General features: G+C 46.3%; 1 protein-coding gene and 1 long non-coding RNA gene across 4 annotated transcripts in view; one reads left to right on the top strand and one right to left on the bottom strand.

Annotated features, from left to right (window-relative positions):
* Positions 1-285: 285 nt before the first annotated feature.
* Positions 286-5,366, bottom strand: LOC132653614 (uncharacterized). Of its 2 annotated transcripts, none has more exons than XR_009591360.1 (4): positions 5,220-5,366; positions 2,556-2,674; positions 1,889-2,040; positions 286-1,352 (listed from the first exon to the last, which is right to left on the bottom strand). It is a non-coding gene; the product is annotated as an uncharacterized LOC132653614 (long non-coding RNA). The 2 variants fall into 2 exon arrangements; XR_009591361.1 differs by lacking the exon at positions 5,220-5,366 and adding an exon at positions 3,299-3,911.
* Lonrf1 (LON peptidase N-terminal domain and ring finger 1) overlaps positions 3,964-12,237 on the top strand; it is a 29,081-nt gene continuing 20,807 nt past the window's right edge. For both annotated transcript variants that reach the window (XM_021651066.2, XM_021651067.2), the window contains exon 1: positions 3,964-4,715. In XM_021651066.2, coding sequence (XP_021506741.1) covers positions 4,034-4,715 — 682 coding nt within the window. In that variant the 5' untranslated portion in view covers positions 3,964-4,033. The remainder of the gene's footprint in view (positions 4,716-12,237) is intronic.

Genomic DNA, 12,237 nt, shown 5'->3' with positions numbered 1-12,237 from the left:
TACTCCTAGAGTCTTTGGAGGAGATGGGGCAGGACCGGTCCTCACAGATATAGCAAGCAATGTTCTTGAACAGTAAGCAGTACCCTGACAGTTGGCCCTGAAAGTAACTGGGTTTAGACGTCTGCTTAGGATCACCTCTATTTGACCTACTCAGATTGTCCTCATTAGGACTTTTTGCTTAGAACACGATTTCAGCGATCATATACTGTATTTTTAGCATCTTATATAAACTTCCTTACAAATGCCTGTTACATAACCAGCCCCCCTTCCCCCCCAAGGCTTTCCTCCAGCCTCTCCTTGATTAATGGTAGGTGTAAGCAGATATGTAGGGGTTAAAGGATCCCTGTCCAGTGACTGCATTAATGCTCATATCCCAGCGGCTCATTCCAACCGCTCTGAGCAGGGCTGAGGAACAACAAAGTACATTTCTCAAGACACGGTCTCCTCCCTTTCAGCCTTTAGCTCCTGTTCCATTTGCATCAGGTGTCAAATGCTGTGTTGCTGAGCTTGGGAAACACTGTTCCACCTGTCACTGTGCTCACATAAACCTCTCTAGCTAGGCTCCGGGGGTAGAAGGCAACTCTCGGAGCTGGTTCTAGTCTGCACAGGTGACCAAACGGGAGCCAGGAAAGCGGGTGACCTCTTCCCACCACCCAGGGAATATAGTCAGCACTGAGGTGTCTGGATTCCTTACCCAGAGGGCTTCCATCAAGCCAGCAGAATCCCAGCTCTGCTTTCACATATATAATGATTGCGCCTCAGTAGAAGGTGGATTTTGAAGCCTTTTTTAAAATAGGCATTTCACCTATAGTAACACTATTGGATGTGGGCTGATTGTATCAAGCTTTATGGTTGAGTTTTCAGTGCATTAGCTAGATTCTAGTTGCTGGAATGTTAGTAACCTGGACCAGCAAACGGACCGTATGTATGAATGAATGAATGTGTGTATGTGTGTGTGTGTGTGTGTGTGTGTGTGTGTGTGTGTGTAAGATTGAACCCAGGACTGCCTAAGATTATATTCTGCCTTTGCGTTACATCCCCCCAGCCCATGCTCTTTCGAGTTTAAACTCAGTTATCTTTATTTTTTTTAATGATAATGTGAAAAACAAATAGTAATTTCACTGACTGTGCAAAGAGGAGGTTCGAACGTTCTTCTGCTGAATCCTGTGCAAGAAAACCATGGTGTCCCTGTTAGTCTTAACATCCGAGCTATATCAGGAAAAGTCTTGGGGTGCAGCAGTGGGCAGGAGGGATAAGCACGGGATGACGGTGATAAGCATTTTCCAAATTAGGAAACAGATATGCTTTTCTTCTGACTCTCTTACATAACTGATCTATTTTAGAAGACAACACTAAAAAAAAAAAAAAGTGAAATGAAATACAAATCTCATGATTTTACTACTTCGTTAGCAAAGAATGACAAAAGCCAATGATGCTCACAGGATAAAAAGAGAGAGCTTTGAAAGCATCAAATTCCTCCTGCCCAGGACTTGAAGGATTTTTTTTTTTTTCCTTTTATCACAGCCTGCTGGATGAGTCAGAGACCAAAGGCTAAATTTTAGAAAATGAGTGAAGGTACTAATTTCTCTTTCCTTTGAATTTCAGAGGCAGTTGCATGAAAGGGCATACCCTTTTGGGTGATACAGAAAGACAGAAGAAAGGCCGGTTATAATGCCAGTGATTACTGTGCTGAGACTTCCTGCTTCATGGGGAAGTTGTGCTGCACACAAAGGCCACCGTGGAAGTGCAGCCTCTTACATAAATAAGTTACATAAATGAGAGAGAACAGGTTATGTAAATGTATAAACCGGCAAACATGAATTGTAACCATTCACAAATGCCACGGAGCACAGGACACAGTTTCTCCTTGCGTGCTCTCCCTCCTTACCTTATCAGAACTGTGCCACTTTGTTTTCATGCCAGCATCAGGTGTGTTTGTCATATTTCTTAGGAGACTCCAAAGGACAAAGTGATTCGTTTTATTTTCTGAAGCACATGTTTTTCATCTTGCTAGACATTTCATAACAAACCTGATTTAAACTGAAATTGAAAAGAAACACATGCCTATCAATTTATTATACTTTGTCTAATCAGGAATGCACTTTAATGGAATGCTTTATAGGCACAGTTTGAAAACTGCCGGGGCAAGAACAAAGGAGTGCATGCGTGTGTGTTTGTGTGTGTGTGTGTGTGTGTGTGCTAAACTGGTTAGATTTTTAAGCCTCAAGTGAGTGTGTGGCATCTAACTAAAGTTATTATCCTTCCTGGGCTGCCCTCGATGCTTGGGGGCTTGTCTAGCAGGCAGGAGGTCCTGGGCTTGATTCCAGAGCTGTTCCCGGGGCTCCCCCCTAGATGATGCTCCTTCTCTGGCTGCAGCTTCCTTCAGAGGCAATACAAAAGTCTACATTATTACTGCTGGAGCAGGAGCCTGGACTTTTAAAGATCACCTCTTCCTTCTTCTTCCTCTGTCTCTTTGTCCCGGTAGGTACTCTCTATCTTTTCTGAAGATAGTTTGTTCATTGTGCAGTAGGAAGACACTTTTGAGCCTTTATTACCTGTTCTGTGTAAACAGGTTTTTTTTTTCTTTTTCTTACATGTTGGCTATTAATTGTTAGCCAATTTCAGACAGCATGACCTTCACCATTCCACATAATTGCTTTATTTTGAAGATCTCCTGTAAAACAAAGTTCGAGGAAAGTACGTTAAGTACTGTATATGATTTTACCAGTGAGAAAAATCCTGAAATCTCTGTGATTTCGGACAAATAAATTTCCCTTACTGTTACCAAGTATCTGAAAAAGAACCCAAAGCCTTAAATCTCTCTTTACATTAACAGTCCAGTACCCTGTAATCAAATCTATAAATAGTACCATTGAGAATATTAAACTCTGCTGTCACATTTAAAGGAACTGGAATCAGTTACATATAAGCCAAACCGTCTTCTGTCCACCAAGCTGAAGGCTGCTGGCATTGTAGTCACAATCTGGTTTCTGACATCAGGAAAATATACCGCTCCCCCGTCCACGCCCCCCCACCCCCGGTTTTCTCATTTAAAAAAACTTTAAGCAACTGTGGGTTACTGTGTATGTAGGGTGTGGACCGCACCAGAGGACCTGCGGACTTTCACTCTGCTAAGTGAATTTGTGGATTTGTTTGTTTAACAGTATAATGCGTTTTGGCGTATTGCACTTTTTAAATTAAATGTTAAAGGAGTCACACAAAATATCGGGCTTTTTTTAGATAGCTCGTTCCTGTCGTTCGTATCCTTAATGAACTTCCATCACAAGTCAGGACTAACCTAGCACCAGGAAAAATTCTCGCGTGCTGGGAGGAAGTGGTCTCAGGACGTGGAATTCTTGTGTGTGTGTGTGTGTGTGTGTGTGTGTGTGTGTAAAGTTGACCAATTCCAGATTTGAGTCTCAAAGTAATCACACCACACATTTGTAGTCCCCTCTACTGTTCAGCAGTAACCCGGAGCATCCAGATCCAGTCAAGGTTTCCTTCTACGGCCAGGAGGAGCCAAAGTCCCTACTCAGGTGCAGCAGGCTTGGGGTACTAGTACTGCGGGTGCACAGCAGGGCACCCACCACATAGGCCTGGGGGACCGGCCAGGGCTACAGGAGGTGTCAGGTCGTGGGCGGCCCAGGAGACTTCGGGCTTTGTTCAGTCCCGAGCCAAGCCCTCCACGTCAGAGAAGCCAATTAGATCCCCGCTGGGGATCATCTGATCTCGCGTCCCTCGCCAGGAGGGGCTCGGAGAGGGCGGGACCGGCCGGCCCGCTCCCGGGAACTGGGCGGCGGGGCCGCTCGTCGGGAGGCCGGGCGCGGCGGCCAAGCCCCGCCCCGCTAAGCCCCGCCCCGCCCCTCCAGACCCCGCCCCCGGGGGCTCCCCGGGCGCGCGCCGCCCCGCCATGTCCGCGCGCCACGCCCCCCTGCTCGCCGGCCGCGTGCGGAGCCGCGCGCCCCGAAGGTTCCCGGACCGTGGCGGCGGGCGGCGGCGGCGGCGGCGGCGGAGCAGCAGCCCTGCGCGGGCCATGTCTTCTCCGGCCGTGGCGAGGGCGTCCCCGGGCGGGAATCGGGAGGCGGCCGGCGGACCGCGGAGTCGGGACGGGCCGTGGGAAGTGGGCGGCGGCGAGCGGCTGGAGCGCGCGGGCGCGGAGCCGGGGCGCTGGGAGCTGCTGCTCCGCCGCGGGGAGCTGCTGGCGCTGGGCGGCCACCTGAAGGGAGCGCTGGAGGCGTTCGCGGCCGCGCTCCGCCGCGGGGCCCCGGCCAGGCCCGAGCGTCTCGGCTCGCTGGTGGACTGCCTGGTGTTCAGCTACCGGCTCCGGCACGGGCTGCGCTGGAGCGCGGCGCCCGCGGCGGGCGCGGCCGGGCTGCTCAGCTGCCTGGGCTGCCGGGGCTTCCTCAGCGAGCCGGTGACCGTGCCGTGCGGCCACAGCTACTGCCGCCGCTGCCTGCGGAGGGAGCTGCGCGCCCGCTGCCGCCTGTGCCGGGACCGCCTGCCGCCCGCCGCCGCCGCCGAGGGGACCCCGAGGCCGCCGCCCCTGGCCGCCGCCATCGCGGACTTCCGAACGAGCGTCGTGCTCAACCACCTGGCGGAGAAGTGGTTCCCCGGCCAGCGCGAGCGCGCGCGGGCGGCCGGCCGCCTTGGGGAGCTGCTCCACCAAGGGCGCTACCGGGAGGCCCTGGCCGCCGCCTGCGACGCCCTGCGAGCAGGTGATGCGGGGCTGCGCGGTGCGGGGCCGGGCGCGCGGGGAGCTGGAGGGTGGGAGGGGGCGGCGCCCCGGGGTGCTTCGGTCACGGTGGGGATCGCCCGGGAGCCGCGAGTGACGCGGCGCGGGGAGGGGCGCGGACGTGAGGTTCCCTCGTGCGCGCGCCGAGCGGGTTACCGGGGCCGCGGAGCTCGGGCGCCGGGTGGGTGGGGGCGGCGGGCTGTCCGCTGCGCGCCGTCCGGGAACCCCGGGCGGGGTGGGGCGAGCATCCCCGGGAGGGCGAGGCGGGGCTCGGAGGGACCACGTCTACCTTGGTCTCGCACTAAAGTCACCGGGGCAATTGGAAGCCGCGGGAGGGCAGAATTGCATAAGCTGGGTGTGGGGGGGGGGCGTTGTATAACGGGTGACGTTCGGTGGGCGTGGCGGGAGTCCGGCGCGGGCACCGGCACCCGGAGGCCCAGCGGCTTGGAGTTAGTGGCAGGCTGCCCCAGAGGTGGTCACCTCTTACCTGCGGGATCGCTGGCTCCTGGAACCGCCAACTGCCTATCTCACACACGGTCTGCTCCCGTAGACCTCTGAGAGTGTTCCTGCATACCACTGCTGTTGGTAGAGAAGTGGCTTCCCAGGAGGAGTTAGCGGAGCTGTGAGGGGAAGCTTTGTGGGTCTTTTGTTTATATTTCCGTCTCCAGGAAGCAGCAGCTCAGCCCTCATCTCCTGGTTCCAAAAGGGGTCATGCAAACACAGTAAAACCAAGAGTTCCCTCCTTAGATCCTTGAACTCAGTTGTTCTCTACTGGAACCGGGAGACTTACCTGGGGCAGTGGTGGGACTTACAAACTGGAGATTTTACATCAGGGGACCTTATCTAGAAAAGTGTCTGTAGACATCTTTGAATGGCCACCTCTTGTGGGGGCCCATCAGTAGGGACATCTAGTGGCCCTTCCAAGGATGCTGCTAACCATTCTGAGACTCACAGCCTCCTACAGGAAAGACTCATCAGGCCCAAAGGTCAACAAGACCACTGTTGGTCACCTGGTGTTGGCCATGCTTTGTGTCTGTTACCTGCCATGAGAAATGACTTACGGGATTAATCCCTGGGGAATCAGTAACACTGAGAATATGAGCTGATTTTAGGTATTAGTTAAGTTATAAACTTGTACCTGAAATTATCATCTTGTGAGTCTTTTAGTCATCCTGAACAAGCGACAGTAGCTTTAGTCATACGCCTCTGGCGCGTTCTCATTTTCTTCCTTTATCTTTCTCAGCAGACACTGATAAACTAGAATGATAAACGCAGAACAGAAGGATGGCTTGGAATCCACAGTTTTGCCTGGGATGGCTCTGGCTATCTTGGTGAATAAAGTTGAGTAGGGAAGCTGGACCAGGCTGTGTCAGTCATCCAGTAACTGGCTGTGGTCTGACTATAATGGGGAAGCTGAGCTAGGACAGGTGACTTCTCCACAGTCACCTGGGTGGTGGCTTGTATAGATAGGCAGCTTAGACCCTCCAATTGTATATGTTGACCCAGGGTTCACCTGACTCTGTAGTTCATCTAATAGAAATATTAATGTATATTTCCAAGGAAAGTTTCTTTTTGTCATTAGTATATAACCGAGGATGAACCTTTAAGCAGTATTTGTTATTAGCATCTGATGTAGTTATTTGATTTGATTAACTAAATTAACTCCATCCCGTCCTGTCATGGAGAATAGTGAGTACATTTCCTAAGAGCAAAATTAACATTCTGTGCCCAGTATTAAGATTTTAGGGCTTAGACCAGGATATTATCATTAACAGAAAAAGCTGTGAATGATAGACTCTTTTTTTTTTCTTTTTGTTTCCAAGCTTCACAGACGGCATGTGAGATTGCCAAGCTACATAATCACACTTCTGCATGACTTGAACTTGAGTCTCCTGCCTCTCACTTTGTTTCCTTATTTTTTTTCCTCTTACGTGTAGGCTTGTCAAAAATCAGAAATTCCATACACGAATATGTAACTCACTGACAGTAATGATAACATATTTTATCTTTTGAATTCTTTGTGTGAGATAGAAAGGAGAACAATTACAGAGCCAAACATATTTTAGTTGGTAGAGGGCAAATGTGTGTGTTTCATAATTTATGAGCATTAATAAGAGTAGGCGTATAGCTCAGGGATAGAGTGCTTGCCTGGCATGTGTAATGCTTTGCATTCCTACTTTTCAAAACAAACAACCCACCACAGTTTGTTATGAATCCATTTGTACAGTTGCTAATGTTAAGTTTAGTTGGAGTTGGTGAGTTAGCTAGGTAAGCATTTGAAATGCATTTGTATAATTGTCTAACTATAGTTATTAACGTCTGCCATTGTATATGATGGGAAAAAAAACTTTGCTGTCATTTTTCATGTTTCTTAGAATGAAACTAATACTATTAGCAAAAAATAATAATAATCTAGTCTGCAGTTGGCCCACACAAAACCAAACTTATCCCCGCCGACAGAAAAAGAAAGCTTGGAAACCCTTGCCAAAATCAGAATTCCCATTGAGATTACATAAGGTTCTGTTGCATTGAAATATATTTAGATAACATTTAATCCATTGATCTTTTGGTATTAACTCTCAGATGTTTCGTAACTTTCTTCTTAGTATTCAAGGAGCTTATGTAAAAGTCCTTTCTGCACTGAGTCTTTATACTGGTGTCTTTTGAACTGATCCTACTGTGGAGTGCTGCTGTCTTTTTACTCTGAATTTTTACACTGACCTCTCTCTTCCCTGTGTTCCCCACTCTCCGAATGAAGACAGCAGAACAGTGTGCTTGACAGTTTGAACTGGCTTTTTAAAAAGTCAGGTGTGTGTGTGTGTGTATTTCAATTGTTTAGGGAAAGAGTACATTTGTGAGGTCTTTTATGTTTTCCCTTATTTATCTTTCTGCACATGCACACACACATGCCAAGGCGTGCATGTGGAAGTCAGAGGACAATGTGTGGGAACTGCTTCTCTCCTTCTGTCTCAGACCTAGGAATGGCTTGGCAGCAATGCCTTTACCAGCTGAGCCATCTCTCCAGCCTAGTCCTTGTCTTTATCATTAATTTTATGGTTCTTGACTGTCAGTAGCTTTTTATGTATTAGTGGATACTACAGAGACCCCGCAGGAGGATGCTGAGCCTCCAAAGCTAAGGATGTTCTAGGGCTAGTGATGGAGCCCTAGACATTGATAGTGGACTCCCTACCAGAATCCCAGAACAGCCTCCACCCACTGGGTGGCCTGGGTATGTGGCCTGACCACCCTGTGCTCTGGTTTCCTTGTCCAAAATGTGAGCATTGTCTCTCTCTCTCTCTCTCTCTCTCTCTCTCTCTCTCTCTCTCAGAGGGAATTAATTGAGCGAAAATGCGTGAACTGCTTCAAAAACAGCCTCATACAGTAAATTCACAGAAAATCATAGATAATTTTACAAATGTAAAAGCTTTGTTATGTTTGGATGAATTAGCTGAAACTGAAATCTAAGCCTTGTGGTTTTAAATTCAACTCCATTTTCTATATACATTAATACCAAAATAAAAGTTAAATCCTGATTGTAGTTTATACATGTCAGTTAGTAGCAGCCCGTTATATCAGTTCAGAAAAAAAAATGCAGTGAAATTTTAGTTATAAAAAAGATTGGTCAAATCGAATAAATTCTGAATATGTTTAAAGAGAATGTAAAGACTTTCATCAGTATCTTTCACGACTCAACCAACGTAAAATGATTTCATTTTCATGTATTTATCCCTTGTGTATTTAATGTTTTTCGCTCTTATTGCACAGAGAACTGGAATATTTTCATTTCCATCATCGTATCTAAACCCACAAGACCCATGTGAGTTGACAGGCCAGTATCAGTTTTCCTAGCCTGTGGGCTGAGAAAAAAGACCAATGGTGAAGTTAGACCTAATCAGAAAACAGATGACTTGCTTCCAGAAAGGGAGGAGATGAAAGTTCTAGCATATAAGAGATATTAACTCTTCCTCTTATTCATTCAACAAATATTCACTGAGTACCTTTGATATGTGGGGAACATATCCTATTTGTTTTAGGTTCTGGAAATACAGCAAAGAACAAGATAAAGCTCTGTTGTTACTAAGTTTGTATTGCTGGTTTCTTTAATTGTACCAAAGTGTTATTCATTCAAAACTATTTTTAAAATGGAATTTGTTAATTATTGGCTCTTAATGAATTGATACTATAGCAGTCATTTAGTTAGTGAGGGCAATGAAAGGTCTTCACAATGCCATGTCACTAAAAAGACTGGTTATAATGGCAGTCTTTTTGTTGTAGAATGTGGAAAAGCTTATAAATACGGTCTCAGTGACCTGTTTTAAATAAGTACTTCACATATTTTACCTGTCTTTAATTCATCAGATACAAAGTATACCAAGATGTAGCCACTTTTGATTTATAGTATTTGTACAGTAACTTTCTGTTTATTCAGAATTGTTTCTGTTTAGTTGAAAGTTTGTTACTTTTAGATATGTTTGTTACTTTTTCAGATGTGCTAGTATATGTGTAAATACATGTATATGTATATATATATTTAATATATGCATTGCCTGCAGAGGCTAGAAAGAGAGTGTTAGGTACCCTAGCACTGGAGGTACAGGCAAAATGTGAGTTGACCAGTGTGGGTGCTAGGAACAGAACCTGGGTCTTCTGTGAAAGCAGCAGGTGGTCTTGACTGCCAAGCCGTCTCTCCAGCCTCCTCAAGCCCACTGTACCTCTGGTAAAGCATTCAGAGTTTTTGTTCTCCTTGAAAAAAAAATAATTTCACCAACACTAATTGTAATGCATAAGTGAACATGTAGCATCTGGTATGATCCAGTTAGACCTCAAACATGATTTCATGAAAAACTTCTGAAATTTCAGAACGAAGTAGCATGTGTAGACTTAGACCCGTGTGTTCAAGTAGAGTTTTAAAAATTGTTAAAGCCTTTTGCAGAATTTATACTTTTGAAGTAAATAATATGATTGCTCCGTAAATTTGTTACCAGTAAGTTTTCTTAAAATGGCAGTAAAATGAGTCACCAAGTAAGCATATTTTCTGATTACCAGAACATGCATAACGATTTCAAACTATCAACTTTTGAATGTTTTCTCTAAAGCACTCCAAAATGATACATTGGCAAGAGATTTCTTTCACTACAATGGATAATGTAATTAAAATACTTATTTTATAATACAGCTGATCTATACTATTCACCCTTCCCAAGATGTCTGAAGTTGTTAAGAATTGTGGCCCTTTCTCTTTTTCTTTTTATTTTTTCTCTTTTTCTCTCTTTCTTTCCTTCTTTCTTCCTTTCTTTCTTTCTTTCTTTCTTTCTTTCTTTCTTTCTTTCTTTCTTTCTTTTTTTGGTTTTTTAAAAGACAGGGTTTCTCTGTGTAGCCTTGGGTATCCTGGACTCGCTTTGTAGACCAGGCTGGCCTTGAACTCACAGTGATCCTCCGGCCTCTGCCTCCCTGAATTCTGGGTTTATAGTCGTGGGACACCAGGCTCGGCTATGGCACTTTCTCTTAAGTAAACCCTTTTCCCTTTATGAAACCCACAAGGGGGCCTGGGGCAGTGAATCGATATGTACAGTGCTAGCTGCACAAGCCAGACCCGAGTTCAATCCCCAGAGCACATGGAGAAAGCCGATCATATTAGAAAGCTGAGTAGTCACAGGCTGGGGAGGAAGGAGGCTCTATTGTGCTTGCTGGCTAATCAGTCTAGCTACAGATGGACGGACGGTTGGAAGGATGGAGCCCGGCAATGAGAGGTTATCAGTGTAATCAAACTAGAACCACAATTCTCATTTTTGTGTGAAACTGTAGGTGTGGGTCTTTAAATTTGTATAAAGAAATGTGACAACTTATAAAGCTATTCTTTGCAGATTTTCAAAAATATTTTAGACCAGTTTTAGTTACAAGGCTTAAAATGACCACTTAAATGGTGTCCGTCATTATAACACTTGCACTGAGAGGACTGGCACCTTCTGTCTTCACTAGTTTCTCCATGGTTTCCACAGTCATGACTGCTGCGATCATGACTTCCGTCTCCATTGATGAAACCGTTCCTGCCTCCATACAGACTCATGCTTGTTGTAATGCATGGCACAGCTGGCTTGCCTGTCTTCTGGGTAGGATGACAATTCTGCCTGTCAGTACTGTGAGAGGAGGCTATTTGGCACCATGGGGAATTTGAAGACAGGTTAAACTGTGATACCCACAGCTTGAGGACTGCTTACCCAGGGTCTCACACATGCTGGGCAAGCACTGTAACACCAAGCTTTGTTGTTTGTTTGTTTGTTTGTTTTTCAGGGTTTCTCTGTGTAGCCTTGTTTGTCTTGGACTTGCTTTGTAGACCAGGCTAGCCTCAGACTCAGAGAGCCAGAGCCGCCTGCCCCTGCCTCCCAGAGTGCCAGGATTACAGGTGTGTGCCACCAGCTAACTCCAAGCTTTATCCCTAGCACCTTTTCCCTTGTTTATTTTGACAGGCGTCTCACTAAGTTGCCTAGGCAGGCCTTGAACTTCAGGACTTCCTGCTTCTGTTCCTAGTAGCTGAGGTTACAGACCCAAGCTACCAGTCCCAGTATCATAAAAATAAAATTTAGGGGTGGGGTGATGTCTCACAGGTTAAGTGTAGGTGTGAGGACCTAAGTTTGAATCTCTAGTAGAACACTCAGATAAAGCTAGACGCAGTAGTGGGTGTCTGTAATCCTAGCGTCCCTATAGTGAGGTGAGAGGCAAAAAGCAAAACTCTTCAGAAGCTGAATGGCTCACCAGCCTGGCATAGGCAGCAAAGAACAAGGGAGATCCTGTCTTTAGGTAGAGGCTGAGGACTTGATGCCCAGGGTCATTCTCTGACCTTCCCATGGGTGCTGTGGCATGTACACACCTACAACAATGCACAGGATTTTTTCTTTAAGTTGTGAAAACTCTTTAGTCTGTCTGGAGAGGTGGCTCAGCCGTTAAGAGCGCTGGACCAAATGACCCAGGTTCAAATCCCAGCACCCATATGGCAGTTCACAACTATCTGTAATTCTAGTTGCAGGGGATCTGATACCCTTACACAGACATACATGGAGGCAGAAAACCTATATAAATGAAATAAAATAATAATAAATAAAAGTTAAAAAAAAAAACTTTAGTCATAGGTAAGTGAAGTAAAAGATATTTGTCATTTGTCTGAGATGACAGTCTGACTTCACACTCACACTGTTGATCCTAATGGCAGACTCCAATGAAAATCATCCTGAAAGCAGGAGGTGAGATGAGTCACATTGGATAGAAAAGTCATCCAAAGAAGAGGAGGGCTACGTAAGGGATAGAATGCTGAGGAAGGAAAGAGTGAGCAAAGGCCGGAGTCATGACACAGGCTGGCATCCACAGAGCAGTAATCTCTCATCGAGAATTGAGATGGGGCATTGATAATGTGAAGTAAGGCTACAAGAGGCAGGGCCCTCAATAACAGCTCTGTCTTTGGATGGTGAAGACGGGATAAAGCTAGTGACAGGAGAAAGCCAGCTTCTGTG

Source organism: Meriones unguiculatus, chromosome 4 (assembly GCF_030254825.1).
Source record: "Meriones unguiculatus strain TT.TT164.6M chromosome 4, Bangor_MerUng_6.1, whole genome shotgun sequence".
Classification (NCBI taxonomy): domain Eukaryota; kingdom Metazoa; phylum Chordata; class Mammalia; order Rodentia; family Muridae; genus Meriones; species Meriones unguiculatus.
Note: the sequence above shows the minus strand (reverse complement) of the source record. Positions and strands in the feature narration are given on the sequence as shown.